General features: G+C 43.0%; 1 protein-coding gene across 1 annotated transcript in view; it reads left to right on the top strand.

The window, feature by feature from the left end:
• Nucleotides 1-16,222, top strand: part of POU6F2 (POU class 6 homeobox 2) — a 468,834-nt gene that overhangs the window by 410,711 nt on the left and 41,901 nt on the right. Inside the window, 1 exon segment of the mRNA XM_055301115.1 lies at nucleotides 5,534-5,671. Within this exon segment, the coding sequence (XP_055157090.1) occupies nucleotides 5,534-5,671 (138 nt within the window).

Raw genomic sequence — 16,222 nt, 5'->3', positions numbered from 1 at the left:
TTCCTTTGTTACTGAATATGGCTGGTTATTAGAGCATTATTAGGAAGTTACTATACTTACATTTTTGTCAGAAAATAAAAATAAAATAAAATTTATCCTACAAAAAGTAGTGGAATCCATGTGATTTGACATCGATGAACAAAAGATATTTTTAAGATGTGGTTGGGCCTGGGTCATCACTGAAAACCTCAGGCACTCCAGCTGGAGACTTCTGATGGGCAGAGAGTTGGACGGTCAGCATCTAGCACATCACCATCTCTGCAGGGAAGTGGGCAGAGAGCAAATGGCAGAGCTGGGCTTGATATTAAAACTCACAAAACTGATTTCTAACTGTTATGTTTGTATTACATAACAATCATGAGACCTAAGGGGAAAGCCTAGTAGGATAAAACCCACATCAAATAGGTTGTTGAGATAAATTTGGCCAACATTCCAACATGGATCTACTGGTATTTCCTTGACCTTTTCAGAGAAGACTTGAGGGTAGTAAGTAGAAGCATTGATTTTTAAAAGAGTCTCAAGGGGCCAAGAGACACATCTTTCACATCTACAGTATAAGAAAGTCAAGGACCTAATGCACGTAAATGAACTAGGGAAGCTACATTTGCCCTCTTATGTCTAGGCAGCCACTGCAAGTCATTCGGACCTTACATGGGAGTGAACTGTGATGAATGCATTTATGAACATCCTAATTTAAAAACAAATGGTGCCACCATTTTAGTGTTTTAAATTGAAAAGTTAGTAGCAAAAAGAGCTGCTCCAAAATCCATACTCTATGAAATCCACATAGCTCATGAGGAAAATGATAAAACTATAGATCATGGGCAATTATGCTCCAAAGAAAGGTTTTGAGCCTGCTGCATTCACAAGTCCCTCTTGGAAAAGGCATAGACATAGAATAGAACACCATAGGTAAGTTGCCTCATCATGCTGCCATATTTTCATAGTTAAGATTCATAATAATAGAATGTTGTAATCAGTGATTTCTCATGAAAAGTATTGTGACTGCTAGTGCTCAGATTCAAGAAACCTGAATTCTTTACCAGGCTGTAGGTTATGAGTCTTTCAGAGAAAGAGAAGATGGGGCAAGTACTGGAGAAAGGCCCTTCCTTCATGTAGTGACATAATTTATGGTGACATTTATATGGTGTCATACATATGACATCATCCAGTGCTCCTGAAAGAGACTCTATCAGAGTTTTTCTTCTCATCACCATTTGGTGTTCCCAGATAACAAAGATGTGCACAAAGCACTGTAGATATGGGAATATGGATTTTTTTCTCATTATGATATGAGCACCCGCTATCCATCTTGGTATGTGGGTATAGAAATAAACCATTGTGAATTCTAAGGAAAAGTTTATACAAGTCTTCCTGCATGCATTCACTCTCAAATCAGCAAGCATGGGATAGATTCATTCACCATGTTTTGAGATGAGGCAGGAATTAAACTCCAAAAAGGGTGTCCTTACAAGGATAACATGGTAGAAAGGAGATCTCCTTTCTCTGGTCTGTCATGACCAACCCTGGCCTTGGCGTCAAAACACTGCTTTCTCCATAGATTTCTCCATAAATAACCAACTATGAGAAGCCCGAGATAAGTAGGGAAAGCCAAGTTTTCAGAGTTCTTTTTGATGTCCTCCAGTCTGAAATATTTTTAAGTGGCTCATATGTCTTTTAAGTCATGAAACTCGCCTCACCTAATAATCATGTTATCTAGCTAGTAGCTTCCTTCAAGCTACTCTTTAAAAATAAGTCAAATAACATTGGAGAATACAGTTAAAATATCAAAATAGAGAATATAGTTGCCTGTATCTACATTACTTCCAAAGAGAGAAGATACTTGTAAAGGTGAGTTCTAATTCTGAAATAAGGATGAGTAAAAAATCCTCATGCACAATACGAACTGTGAGAATGATAACTAGCATTTATATACATGATATATGCCAAATATTTCATCCTCATCACAACTGTGTGGATTGTACCATCTTTACACTCATTTGATCCATGAGACAATGAAGCATGATTTACTTAAACTCATAAGCAAAGACAGTCTGGTTTCAGAGCCAATGCCCTCCCCCATGGACAGACAGGGCTCTGGAGGCTTCCTTAACTGGTACAAAGTTATTTTTAAAAATTATTCCGTTATGTTCTCTAAAATTGGGGGAAGGCAGGGGATCATCTTAAGAAATTAGTCTTTCCATTAGGAGGTTTTTAGACTATCTGTGAATTATAGAATGATAGCTTGATGTATTCAAGGCCCAGAATCCATATGGAGATAATGTGAGAACTCTAGGGCTCTGCAAATCCTTGCTTGGGGAGCTTCCACATTTACAAACAAGCCTGCACCAGAATTCAGCATCTTTTGAGTTTGGCGTCGAAAATGCAAGTATGTAATACAATCAGACTTCATTTGGGCCATCCTTTGCTACTTAGGTATATTGGCAATGAAGGATCTGAAGGCGTAAACTTGGCAGCAACTTCAAAATATCCAATCGGTCCCAGAATGTCAACATGCTCATTATGTACATTTATTGTGCCCGGACTCCTCGCTGTCGAAATCTACCCTGAGTCTCCAATCAAGAAGTACTGATAGGAACACTGCTAATATGACATGACTGGGGACAATACAGAGTGACATGACCCGAGGTGATGAAGGGAACACTTATGGTTTCCCGACCATTCCCTCCCCCTCCCTGCCACATATCTCGATGCATATTACATCCCTGCCTTGGCAGTCACAGACAGAAAAGCCCAAAGATATTTGTGAAGCTGCATCCATCACCACCACCAATGGTCCACCTGAAATGCTGTCAGTGCGCAGATTGACTCGTACCCATGTCTGTGTGTACCACAACCCCTCGCCTTAAGTTCTAGCCCTACTTTCAGGAGCCAGAGAGGCATCTCCCCAGAGCCCCCCATGCCTTTCCCAAAGACCTAGGGAAATAATGAGTCATTGAGGTGGCATTTATTCCATGAAGAAGGAAAGGCAGCAAAGGGAAGAAGCTAGGACAAGGATATCGAGGAAATAAACATGAAAAATCAATAAAATCTGTACATTTGTGGTTGCTTCAGCAACTTTCCAGAGCAGTACAAGTATACCTGTTCCTGGCCTGGTAACAGGAAGGCTTAGAGTCTGCTCTTAGGTAGCTATTTTGTTTCATATTCAGAACCATAGTTTATCCTTTATATAATGCAACCTACAACATATAAATGGGCCCTATAGCTGAACAATACACTCCCGTCCTAAATGTAAGGATTTCTCCAGTATACCACTATATCCAGAGTAAATCAGTAATTAGCCATTTGAACTTTTGATTGACCTAGATGTTAGGGAAATGTCTTACAACTTCTGAAAATATTTTCACTTCATTAAATGGGAATCACTGTCTATCTTTTTCAGAAAACATTCTGCACGTGCTGATTTAAATTTTTTTACTCAAAATTCGTGGACAAATTTCGCATATTCAACACTAGCACCAAACTGTACACAATTTTGTTTTCTTTGAGATTACGAAGTTTATTTTGGGATCTCTGTGAACCTGAGGTGGGGGGGGGGGTTTCCATTGTGGTTTTAACTTGTATTACATAAAAGAAGTGTAAACGCAGCAGCTGGCACGTGGGCTGAGACGGTGTGCCGATAGGCAGCATCTGTCCTGGCAGTTTAGGGGAGGTATTCCCAAAGATCTCCTCATTTCAATAGTGAAAAAAAAGGCACACAATACAAACTCTTTCACCTAAGATAGTCAACCACAAAGCAGGGAGAGTTTTCACTGACCATCCGCCACTATTTGCTTCATCTACACTATAAAAATAAAAAAACAAGACCAGGGCCAACCTGAAATTTAAATCCCACGGTGGTAATCTGGAATAAGACAGGGTTTCTTTGAGGCTGATGAATGAGAATTTTTTTTTCTCCTTTAAAAAGGAAAATCATTCCTGTCTTTTAGGAGAGAGAGATAAAGGCAAAAGACACATAAAGTAATGAGTCCAAGATGGATTTTCGCTTCTTAAAAAAAAATATGCTGGGTCAATGGGATTTCTGTAGAACTAGTTACGTGAAATTTGGTTGTAGATGAAAAAAGAAACCAAAGAGATAAGGATATCACGTTAATGAAAAAAAAAGTACTAAATTCCTCTCCCTTTTGGTGTTTCCTCTGACAATTAGCATTCCTGTCCTCATCAGATGTTATAAAACTCTAGGCAAATTTCCAAAGGAATGAAGCTATCAGATATATTTGGAGGGAAAGAAAGAGGGAAGGAGGAAGAGAAAGAAGAGAATGGAGAATGTAAAGAAAGTAGAAGAAGAGCTTCCGGGAACATTCTGGCATTAATTTTTTTTCCCACCAAGTCTTAGTCTTGGCAGGCTTTTGCTAAAATGCAGGAATTTCATGGATGTGGAAACTGGTGATGGAAAAATGCATTATTATACACAACAATCGTTGTACTTGAGAGGAACTATATGGGAAAAAATAACACCCTAGAATAAATACAAATGAAATTCATGTATCAAAACCAATACTGTGAAAATAGTTTAAATGTTTCTTGAATTTATATCTAGTCATTAACCTAAATGCAGATTTTAGTTCAAGCTACTCTCCTGCCTCGTGGTCAGAAGGCCTGAAAACCTGTGGCGTGGAAAATTGGCAGGATAAAGAATATTGAATTGGTCTCCATGGAAAAACAGGTTTTGGCAGCTATAACCTCCTCCTTGACTAGGTTCCCTCTACCCAAGTCAAATTCTCCTCCAGATTTCACTTTTGTCCTAGGAAAGAGACCAAGGGAAGGCCACATATTAGTTAAACAGCAAACAGAGAGATGTCCACCTGGCCATTCACCAAAGGACCTTCCTCATTGGCCTTGAATGCCGTGATCGGCGTGAGCCCCCCTCTGCCCATACCCCACCCCCCAAATGTCCCAACCCTAGACTCCTCCTCTAAGAGCACAGAGACCGGAGCTTTCCATTTCTACCAACTTTGGTTTTCTTCTTCCTTGGAGAAGAAAGTGAGGCGAGGCATCTGCCTTATCCAACCACCCGAAAGGAAACTTCAATTCACAAATAAAAATGATGGATTCATTTGCAGAAATCCTTAAAATCTGGTCCTCCCCTCTACTCCTACTCCCAACCTATTTGAATCCCCATTCCGTCCGCTCACCTCAAGGAAAAGAGACATTTCCCCAGAGTTTTATTTAGGCTGGAGGACAAAATCCAGGGACTTCTCCAAAATCACTGGTCCATCTGGCAAGACCCTACCGGCCCACCGAACCCCCGGGACCCACCTCGCTCTCCCCTGGGGCTCCACTAAGCAGCCCAGGGTTGGGGGAGACTTTTCTCTTCCTGGCCTCGGGTCCAACCATCCCAAGAGCCCGCAGCTTCCAAGGGCATGTGTGCCAGGCTCCCTCCCATGGGTTCTGGGCCCTTTGCATGAGCCAGTTGGAGGGAGAAGGCCCTTCCCCCACGTGAATGTCGTATCCGTGTGCTGTGCCAATGCCTCTCTTGGTGGTTTCACCCTAATCTTTTCTCTCTTTGCAGCTGGTTAATAATCCACTAGCAAGTCAGGCTGCAGCAGCAGTAGCCATGGGCTCCGTAGCAAGTTCACAGGCCTTTGGCAATGCCCTCTCCAGTCTTCAGGGGGTCACGGGTCAACTAGTTACTAATGCACAAGGACAGGTGAGTGGGAGATGGGAACAAGAGTGAATTTTTATGGCAGATTGAACTCGGAAAGGAAATGAATTTCTTTTGCATGACAGTGATATGTAACCGCATCCATTCGAGGCGAATAAATAATGTTTACTAGCAATGTCAAGAATAGGAGAGGGGTTGGGAGGTGTTTCTATATTTTAGAAGCAAGATTTTTTTTTACCCCTTCTCCTGGAAGGCCTAAGTTTTATTTTGTTTTCATTTCTGTACAATGGCTCGTGTTCTGACCTTAAGTGAAGGAAATACTTTTCATGAAGGGGCTTGCTTGCTTGTTTGTTTGCTTGCTTTTTTTTTTAAAGGTAAATTTTAAAAATAAATGTTTCCATTTTGCTATTTTATTTATTCATTCTTTTGAAACTTGGACCATGGGGGAAACTGGTCATCTTCCTTCCCTAATCGCTGTAAGATTTCTAAAGCAGCCCTAAGCAAGCCCATTTCTGAGTGGGTGGGGATGTGATGGGAGGGACCAGTGTAGTCTTGTAAGAGCAGCCCAGGGAAGGGATGAGGGCCTCTTGCAGATTCTTCTGGAAGCCCGGCCAGTTCTTATACACCTGCAGGTTTACTTCAGCCTGTGGGGGGTCCCGCAAGCCTTCCTCATGTCATGGGCAGCATGCCCGCTCCCTTACACCACTCCTGTGCCCTCGTCGTGACGAGGATGCTGGTCCTGAGGTCCCCAGGATGCTGACCAAGCTTCAGATGAGGGGGCCTCCCCGCTTAAGACCCCAGGAAAGCGAAAAGCTGCGTGAAAAGCAAAGCGGCATTAAAACCCGAGGGAATCAGAAGTACCCTCCACTCGAAGGCTTGACACAGCCCCTCAGGGCCAGGGCACCTTGACCTCCAATGTGGCCATTGCTGAGGATGGAACACGAGGCACACAGAGCTTGCAGCTTCTCCAGGATTTTCCCTCCCAGACCTCCTTACTCAGCAGTGAGTTCCCGCATCCCTGCTTGGCCTGCTCCGTGGAGAACAGGCATTGCGACGCCTTGAACCCTGTTTTTATTTTACATAAAGAGTAAACAGAGATGCATTATAAGCTAAACCATCTCAATCTACGTCTCAGGGAAAAAAAAAAGCTGACCTTGTTATATTTCCTGGGCGGGTGCAGGATTGTCCCGTCAGAACCCCGAGGGCTGAACGATGGAGCTTGTCAAAGAGCAGCCCCAGGTAATGAATCATCTTATCACAGGTGCACACCACACATATTAAAGGACGGTTGTATGAACACCGTGCCCTCCACAGTCACCTTTCAATGTCGGCTTTAACCCTTGTTCCAATCCCTTTTCATCAAAGGATCATTTTATGCAGCCGGCTCTAAATGGAGGCTCTCAAAAGCCTATTAAGATTTCTGGAGGGACGGGGTTTTGGCGTGGAGGAAAAGTTGGCTATAATATCTATAACTCATACTCAGATCAGGTCGGTCCTGGAAGCTGCTTCCTAGAGTTATGCCCGAAATAGAACACCCCGATTTGTTCCTGCCAGGCGGCTGGCCCTTGAGATGTAAATTTGAAGAGTTCAAGATAAAAAGCTTATCCACCACCCATGTGTATTTCCCTCTGATTTTTCTGTTCCAGCGTCCCAGTAAAATGTACCACTCTACCCCACCGCTTGAGAATTTGTGATGGAGAAAATGCTTTATTGATGAGAAGGAATTATTAGCAGTTTATTCTTCCAATGATTTAATGGTCAGTCATTTTGCCAGTTACAAATCCATCCCCTTCTCAGGGACTAGAGTTGCAGCCTTTTTGCTCTGTTTGGCCTCTGCTGGGTCCAATCCCAGGGCCAGCTCTCCTGGCCCATGAAAAGTACCCACAGGAAAATGAGCTCCAGATGAAAAGCTTCATTGGCACTCCGCATATATAGAATAAGAGTCAAATTTATTTTCAAATTCTTTTGTTTTAGAAAATGTGCTATGGTATTGATTGGATGGTACACAAACCTCCTCGAGTGAAAAAAAAATTACATCACAGAGGAATCGCTATTGCCCACTCATGAGGTCTTGTCTGAGAGTTTTAGAAACATATCCAATGGCATCATGCCCTCCTAGTGCCAGAGAAGACCAAGGCGCTCACATTTCCAAAATAGATGAATTGGCCATGTTCCTGTAGCACTGTATGTGTGTGTGTGTTATAATATAAACACAATCATCTTCCCAGAAAAAAAGTGCATGCTCTGCACCTCTTGACACAAAGATCCTTGGGTGAAACTTATAAAGTGGCCAAATTACACCAAAAAAGGGCAGAAATTATTTAGTGTGTGTGTGTGCTGTGTGTTGTGTGCATGTATGTGTATGTGTTCCTTTTGCTTGTATTAATGCCGTACCAGAAAAATAAGACTACATTGGAATCAGGTTAATATAATTAGCCTTGCTCAAAAAACCGTGTAAACTAGAATTTCTTTATCTAGCCTGTTTTCAATTCCTTAAAAAATCTCCACAGAGCTTTCCCAGAAAAGGTACAAAGAGAAAACTCTTAATATATTTATAGATTCTTTCATTCGAGTTCTTGACATCAACTATTTTTTTACATTTGAAAGTCTGCCCAGAAGTAATAACATTAAAAATCTAAACCTGGGTTTGAAAAAGCACGTTTACCTCACTGATACTTTGGGAGGTGGGGCTGTAAAGGAGGTACCAGTGGGGGTGCCCTGATTCTTGCTCCCCATTGCTAAGATTCTCTCTCTCTCTCTGTCTCTCTCTCTGCCCCCCTCCCTCTCTCTCCTACTTGGAAACCAAGTTGGGATTACCCAGCAAAGAGCCCTGACAATACAGACCTGCCTAGGATAGGGTTCAAGCTCTCCATGTTTCTAATTTCAGACCTTGGGGCAATGAATGACTTAACCTTTCTAAACCAGAGCCTCATCCTCAAAGTTAAAGGCAACCTCTGTGAGAAGACCCTGGGGCCAGTGGCTCAGGGTCTCAGGGCAAGGGTTTCTAGGTCTTCCTACACTGCAGGGCGGATGCCCACCCCACACAGGGAGGGAAACATTCCCCAATCTCAACAGGAAGAAAGCCCACCCCTCTGGGACTTGCAGTTTTGCTTCCTTGTCTTGGAAATATAAAGGGATGAGAAATCTCCATGTATTTAAGGACTTTCGTTTTCTCTTCTGTTTCCTAACCAGTTCAGTCATTATTTTACCTTTCTGACTCTACCATTCATTTGCAGTTAATTCGAAAGTCAAACACTATTCCAAAGAGTGATTAATTTTAATGGAAATACTATATTCTAAAGTTGCAACGCACATGTCTTACCCATGTTCAAATGTTTTAAAGTGATGACATACCCAACTTCACTCTGACATGGAAGGTAGCAAGTTTCCTACTGGTAATTCATGATCATGTGATTTATAACGACTATCACAGTGCTGAGAACAACATTCTAGTTCCCTTTGCTTACCAAACCAGGAACATGTATGAGTGTGGAAGCCAGACAAGGGAATGAGCACTGGCTATAGACCTGTTTGAATCCCAAGTCAGCCAATAACTAACTAGCTCTGTGACCTTAAACAAATTACTTGAGCTCTCTGAGCTTCAGTTTTGCTATGAAGTGAGGACAATAAAATCCAAGTCCCTAGATTATGAAGATTAAGTGAAGTAAAATGTACAAAAAGGCTACCATAGTGCTTAAGTATACAGTTAAAGACTCAGTAATAATAAGTGGCTGCAGAATTATCATCATCATCATCATCATCATCATCATCATCATGGTTTAGAGTTCTGTTTAGCATTTTCTGGAAACCTATCTTTGATTTGGATAGAGAGCAAGAGGCAGTACAGCATACAAGCAAAAAGAATGGGCTCTGGAATCAGGCAGCAGTTCATCAGCTGTGAGACCTCAGGCAATTGATTTACCTCCCTTGTGCCTTAATTTCCTCATCTGAAAAAAGGAGTAAAGGGTGCCTGGGGGGCTCAGTTGGTTAAGTGTCTGACTTCGGCTCAGGTCATGATCCCGGGTTCCTAGGATCCAGCCCCGTGTTGGGCTCCCTGCTCAGCAGCGAATCTGCTTCTCCCTCTGCCCTTGCCTCCATTTGTGCTCTCTCTTTCTCAATCTCTCTCTCTCTCTCTCAATCTCTCTCTCTCTCTCTCAAATAAATAAATAAATAACCTTAAAAAGAAAAATGAGGATAGAAAGGGAACCAGCTTCTAGGATTAAAGAGCTTAGTGCATAGTTAGACACATAGTCATTGTGCAATAATGCTAACACTCAGTATATGCTGTTGTTATTAAGAGGCTCTGTGTTTTCAGTTCACACTGCACACACAAACCCACTGTGTGTGTGAGGAGTTTGAGATTTTGAGAACCCTAGCAGCAGAACATTAAGTTAATTTAGGGAAATCTTATCCTTACCCTGGATAATGCAGTAGGGGTGGTGTGTGTGTGTGTGTGTGTGTGTGTGTGTTCTTAACGCTTGTTCAGTGGGTATGCTCAGGATTTGGCAAGTAGATTTCCCATCGATTTGTTCAGCTATAGAACTGGCTTCCCTATCGCCCCTGGCAATATCTCCTTATTGGCATTATTGCAGAAAAGTAAAAGCAAATGAAATTTCATTTTATCCTGGGGCAAAGGAAAGCATTTTACATTTTAACTGAAGCTCAGAATGTTTCCTGATGAAATTAGTTCTCAACCGCTGTGACATTTTCTTAAGTGGCAACAAGTCAAGCCAAGGTCCTTCCCATCCTTAAAGAGCCAGTCAAGTAAAAAAAAAAAATCAACTAAACCACATTACTTTTTTTAATATATAAGAAAGGAGAGGGGCACGTGAGTGGCTCAGTGGTTGAGCATCTGCCTTTGGCTCAGGTCGTGATCCCGGGTCTGGGATCAAGTCCCGTTCCCTGCTTCTCCTCATTCTGTGTCTCTGCCTCTCTCTCCATGTCTCTTGTGAATAAATAAATTAAAATCTTTTAAAAATAAAAATTAAATAAATAAGAGAAAAATTAAAAGGACTTACCCATTCAATTCATTACTTAAGAATACACACAGCGTTGTATGAATAAACAGTAGCTGAGCTGAGCTGCTTTGGCAAGACAAAAGGATTTGCAGTAGGCAGGAGCTGCCTTCTGAAAGGACCACAGGCCACAATCAAAGAAAAGCAATCTGCTCATACTCATAGTAACCTACGCATCATAGCTTAGAAAGTACACCCTTGACTATGCAAAATCATGGATGGTGAGTCGCCTCTATTCAGCAGCCCGGGCTGCAGAAGGGCAGTTGCCAAGGCAGGATCATCACCAGCCCCACATGTGTACACAGCAACTAGAAGAGCATCCTATTCTCACAACTTTCAAATGTGAGAAACATACGTGTCTTAGCACTGAAGAAGCATGATGCTCACATTCGAACATTCCTCTGAATTATAACAATCAAAAGCTAAATAGCATCTCTAGAAGAGCAGCTAAGAGTCTGGACTTTGAAGGAAACAGGTCTGATTGGAACACATTTCTAGCTGTGTGGCCTTGGATAAGTTACAGAACTTTTCTGGACCCCTGTTCCTCATCAGTAAAGATGGGAATGATAAGACATCTCACATACTTTGTGGAGCCTTTAAACATAATTGTTGCAGAAATGTGCTCAGCACAGGGCCTGTGGTCCTAAGTATTTAATACATTGTATTAATTTATCAATAAATTCATGTTATAGCTCTTCTTTTTAGAATGAAAAGCCAATTATTGACCCTGAACTATGGGTTGCTAAAGTAATTCAACACCTAATTTAAATAAAAAGATGAGAATCTTTTAGAGAAAGTCACTACAAGATAGACGAAAGTGAAGTTATAATAAATACAAATCTCAGCCAAAGAACTGAGATATAATTCATTTTTTCAGTAAGCATCCATTGAACCTCTCTGTGAGTTTTATTAGCTCTGCATAGGAGAACAAATAAAGCCATAGCTGCCCACATTTGTAAAACTAATTTCAAACCCTGTGCAAAGGAGGTAGTGTGTAACTCTGACAATGAGACCAGAGCAAGTAAGGTGCTTTAAACACATCCAGCTGAAGTCAGTTGATCAGGAATTTAGGGAATTTCACATATACACTTTTTTTTAATAAATTAATTTTTATTGGTGTTCAATTTACCAACATACAGAATAACACCCAGTGTTCATCCCGTCAAGTGTCCCCCTCAGTGCCCGTCACCCATTCACCCCCACCCCCCGCCCTCCTCCCCTTCCACCACCCCTAGTTCGTTTCCCAGAGTTAGGAGTCTTTATCACATATACACTTTTATTTTGCTAAAGATTTTATTTATTTATTTATTTATTTATTTATTTATTTATTTATTTATTTATGAGAGAGAGAGAGAGTGAGCAAGCACAGGGTGGGGAAGAGGCAGGAGGAGAGAGAGAAGCAGGCTTCCCCACTCAGCAGGGAGCCCAATGCAGCGCTCAGTCCCAAGACCCTGAGCCCAAGGCTGATGCTTAACCCACTGAGGCACCCAGGCACCCCTTGTTTTATTTTTTATAATGAAACACATGAAATGTGTAAAAAAAATTTTTTTTACAGGGACACCTGGGTGGTTCAGTCAGTTAAGCATCCAACTCTTGATTTCAGCTCAGGTCTTGGTCTCACGGTCTTGAATTCAAGCCCTACATTGGGCTCCACGTCTAATAAAATAATACTAATAAAATAGTAATAATATTTCACCAAAGATAAAGTAATAATATTTATATACTATTGGTAATATAATAAATGTTGATAAATAATAAAATAATAATTAATAATAAAATATTTTACAAAAAATACAAAAGGATCCTTGTTCAACCACGTTAATGTAACAGTAACATAAATGTTAAGATGTTAACATTTTTCCTTATAAGCTTCAGTTGTCTTGCTTATTTTTAAAGAAATAAAATATGACTGATACAACTGAGGCCTTGACACCTTCTCCTCTTGCCCCCTCCCCCAAGGTGATACTATGACAACGTTGGTAATTCCTGTCATGCAAATTTTGCATCTTTACTAAAAAGTGTTATCTTTTGGGCAGCCTGGGTGGCTAGTGGTTTAGCTGCTGCCTTCAGCCCAGGGCGTGATCCTGGAGACCCGGGAATCGAGTCCCACGTCAGGCTCCCTGCAGGGAGCCTGCTTCTCCCTCTGCCTGTATCTCTGCCCCTCTTTGTCTCTCTGTGTCTCTCATGAATAAATAAATAAAATCTTTTTTTAAAAAAAGATGGTATCTTTTTAAAAAGTTGCCACTTTTAATACAAAAAACAGAGCATATTGTTTAGATCTTTTGCATGACTAAACATGTTTTAACATGTTTTGCTGAAAATTCAGAGTAAGGTCCTAAAAATTCAGAGTTGGTATCTGTTTTTCCCCAAATACGAATAGAACAATCTATTTAGGTTGTGGTTTTGGCCATGTTTGCTAAACCAAAATTCAAAACAGTCTGACAAAAGATTTTATTTTCTCATTTGCAAATATCATTATGGCAAGTGTTTAAAAAGGCGTAAAAATTCGATCACGTGCAGTAGAATACATATCAAATAAGCATTCTGTTAATCACATTTTTTAAGACAGAGGGAGCACCCACGTGCATGCAAGGCTTGGAGGGAGGGGGGGCGGCAAAGAAAGGCAGAGGGAGAGAGAGAGAGAATCCCAAGCAGGCTGCACACCAGGGCAGGCCACACAGGAGGCTCCAGCTCAGGACCCTGAGGCCCTGATCTGAGCCTCAACAGAGAGTCGGAGGCTCAACCGACTGAGCCACCAGGCGCCCCTTAACCGCATTTCTAAAACACTTTTTAAATCAGCTCTTTCTAGAGACTGGGAAATAAATGTTCATGGGGTTAGAAATATTATAAAAATTTTACCCTGGCTTCATCTGAGTAATAAAGAAACAATAACAACAATAAACAACCTCAATCTTTCCACTAACATACCAAATTCCCCCCTGAGCCCGATTGAGAGCTTTATTTCCTCATTTCAGGACAGGCCATTGCATTAAAGCCCCGTTTCCCTAAGTGTGCGCCTTGGCCATGAACGAGCCCCCCACCCCCAGGTCGGGGCGGTGCGCGAACCAGGGTTGGGGGGGTAAGCTCCATCCTGGGCGAGGTGGGGCGGTGGGGGGGCTGGACTCCCGGACCCGCTCGCCCCGGCCTCCTGCCCGGCCCGCATCTCGGGGAGTCGAGCGCGGCAGGGCGGGCGCCGAGGTTCCCATCCGCAGGGAGGAGCAGCCCCTCCCGGCCCCCGGGAGCGCGAGCGCAGGGAGTGTCGGGGCCCGAACCACCGACCCGGGCGGGGGTGGGGGGAGGGGGCGACCCCGGCAGGGCCCTGCGCACCGCAGGGATTTCGCAGGACCCGGATTTCCGCGGTGACCCGAGGGACGCCCAGGGCTCGGGCCCAGAGGGCGCGCCGCAGAAGCGGGTGGGTGCCGCGCCCCGGCCGCCAGCCGCTCAGCCTGCACCTGCCAGCCCCGCCAGAGGCGCCTCGCCCCGCCCCGCCCCTCCTAGCCCCGCCCCCGCCTCGCCCAGCCCAGCCCCGTCCCTCCTAGCCAAGCCACGCCCCTCCTTACCAAGCCACGCCCCACCTCGTCCAGCCCAGCCCCTCGCCCCGCCCAGCTCCGCCTCGCCCCGCCCAGCCCCGCCCCTGTTAGCCAAGCCACGCCCCTCCCCGCCAAGCCACGCCCCTCCTAGCCCACCCCCGCCTTGCCCAGCCCCGCCCCTCCCCGCCCCTCCTAGCCCCGCCCGTTAGCCACGCCACGCCCCTCCTAGCCCCGCCCCTCATTGCCAAGCTACGCCCCTCCTCGCCAAGCCCCGCCCCCCGGCGCTCCTCCGGGCCTCCCCCCAAATCTTTTTTTTAATTTTTTTTAAATTCTTTAAATAAATTTATTTTTATTGGTGTTCAATTTGCCAGCATATAGAATAACACCCAGTGCTCATCCCGTCAAGTGCCCACCTCAGTGCCCGTCACCCAGTCTTTTTCTTAATTTTTAATTTTTTTAACTTTAATTTTTAAATTTAATTTTTAATTCTTTTTTTAGTTTTTAATTTTTTAAATTTTTTTATTTTTTCATCCCCCACTTCTAAAACGAGAGGGCTAATCCCCTGAATGCCAGCCGCCCAAAAGGCTGGTCAGCTTGAACCAGAAATAAAGCACCCTCTGAGATCCTTCTTCCTCCCTCCACTCTTCGGTACAACCTGTCGTGCGCAGTTAAAGGAGTTGGCCAGAAATACGCAATTTTTTTTTTAATCTTGTTTTAGGGGATTTGTCTTGTAGATTGAGCCAGAGAAAACTAAGGTCTCTCTTATGTAAAGCAGAATTTTGGATTGTAGTGCTGTTACTTTTTTTTTTTTCATCTAGCCACTGCTTTTCTTTTTTCTTTTCTTTTTAATTCTTCATCTATGAGTATTTCCCTGGGAATAAGGAAATGTGTTCTTGTGTAGGCTCCTGAATGGAGACTGGGCACATCCTTTCTGGGTAAATAGGAGAGGGGTTGATTGATGAAGTAGCCTAATTAACAGCTTTAATTCTAAACAGGTCATATTTACAAGGCACTGTTCATAGTCAGTTCCCTCAGAACGGGTCTGACTTCTCACATCTTTGACTAGCAGGGTTCGCAGTTGGTGCACTCTGACGGCTAAATACTATCACTATCTGGTGCTCATGGAGCTCATTTCATGTGCCAAGTTCTAAAACCGTGTAAGTTCTTAGAAGAGCACTACTAAGTTTTAGTTGAACACTCCCTCAGGCTAAGTGATTTCTAGAAGAGAATAATGGAATTAATTATAATTATATAGTATATTATTAATTATAATTATATAACCTAATTATGCTCCCAGGCACTGAGCCTTCACCATGAGGCTGGTATCATCTGTGATCCTGCCAGAAGACTTGACCCTAGTTTGATTACGCCAGCTGTACGGAGGAGCACACTTTGGGGATGACACCTTTAGGAACTGGCGGAACCGAGATCTGAGCCCAAACTCCACATGCTTCGTCCCATACCACCCTCACTTTCTTGGGGTTAAAGACCTAGGTTCATTTCCTGGATGCTCTGTTAGACAGGTCACTAACTTCAGAAACATCCTTGCCCCATCTGCAAATGGGAACCATAATTCTTGCCCGATCAACCTTGAAAATATATAAACACACACACACTTGAAAACTATAAAAAGCTTGCCAAATAAATATGTTACTTTAATCAATATTCTCACCATCATTATTTTTGCTGATCAAGGGAACTGAAGAAGGAGTTCAGGAAAGTCTCTAAAGCAGTGAGATAATCTTGAAAAAAGATGACCTCAAGTCTCCACTTTATCTTTCCTGGGAAAATCATCCTCAAGGCATCAGGGTCCAGGGGACTGTAGGTCACCAAGCATCCGAGCCAGGCAGGAAGAGTGCATGGTATATGTTTCATATGGGCGCTCACCAAAGTGAGCCTTTCAGAGTTACATAGTAAACTCGATCTCAGCGAATCTTGGTTTTTTTGTAGTATCACACAACAAAATGATTTTGGAAATGAAGAAGTTCCCAGAGTGGCAAGGCACCATACATTTCTATATCCTTCCCTTTGGAAGCTGACCCTCTAAGGAA

Source organism: Nyctereutes procyonoides, unplaced genomic scaffold (assembly GCF_905146905.1).
Source record: "Nyctereutes procyonoides isolate TBG_1078 unplaced genomic scaffold, NYPRO_anot_genome, whole genome shotgun sequence".
Taxonomy (NCBI): Eukaryota; Metazoa; Chordata; class Mammalia; order Carnivora; family Canidae; genus Nyctereutes; species Nyctereutes procyonoides.
The sequence above is the reverse complement of the archived record's forward strand: the minus strand, read 5'-3'. Positions and strand labels throughout refer to the sequence as shown.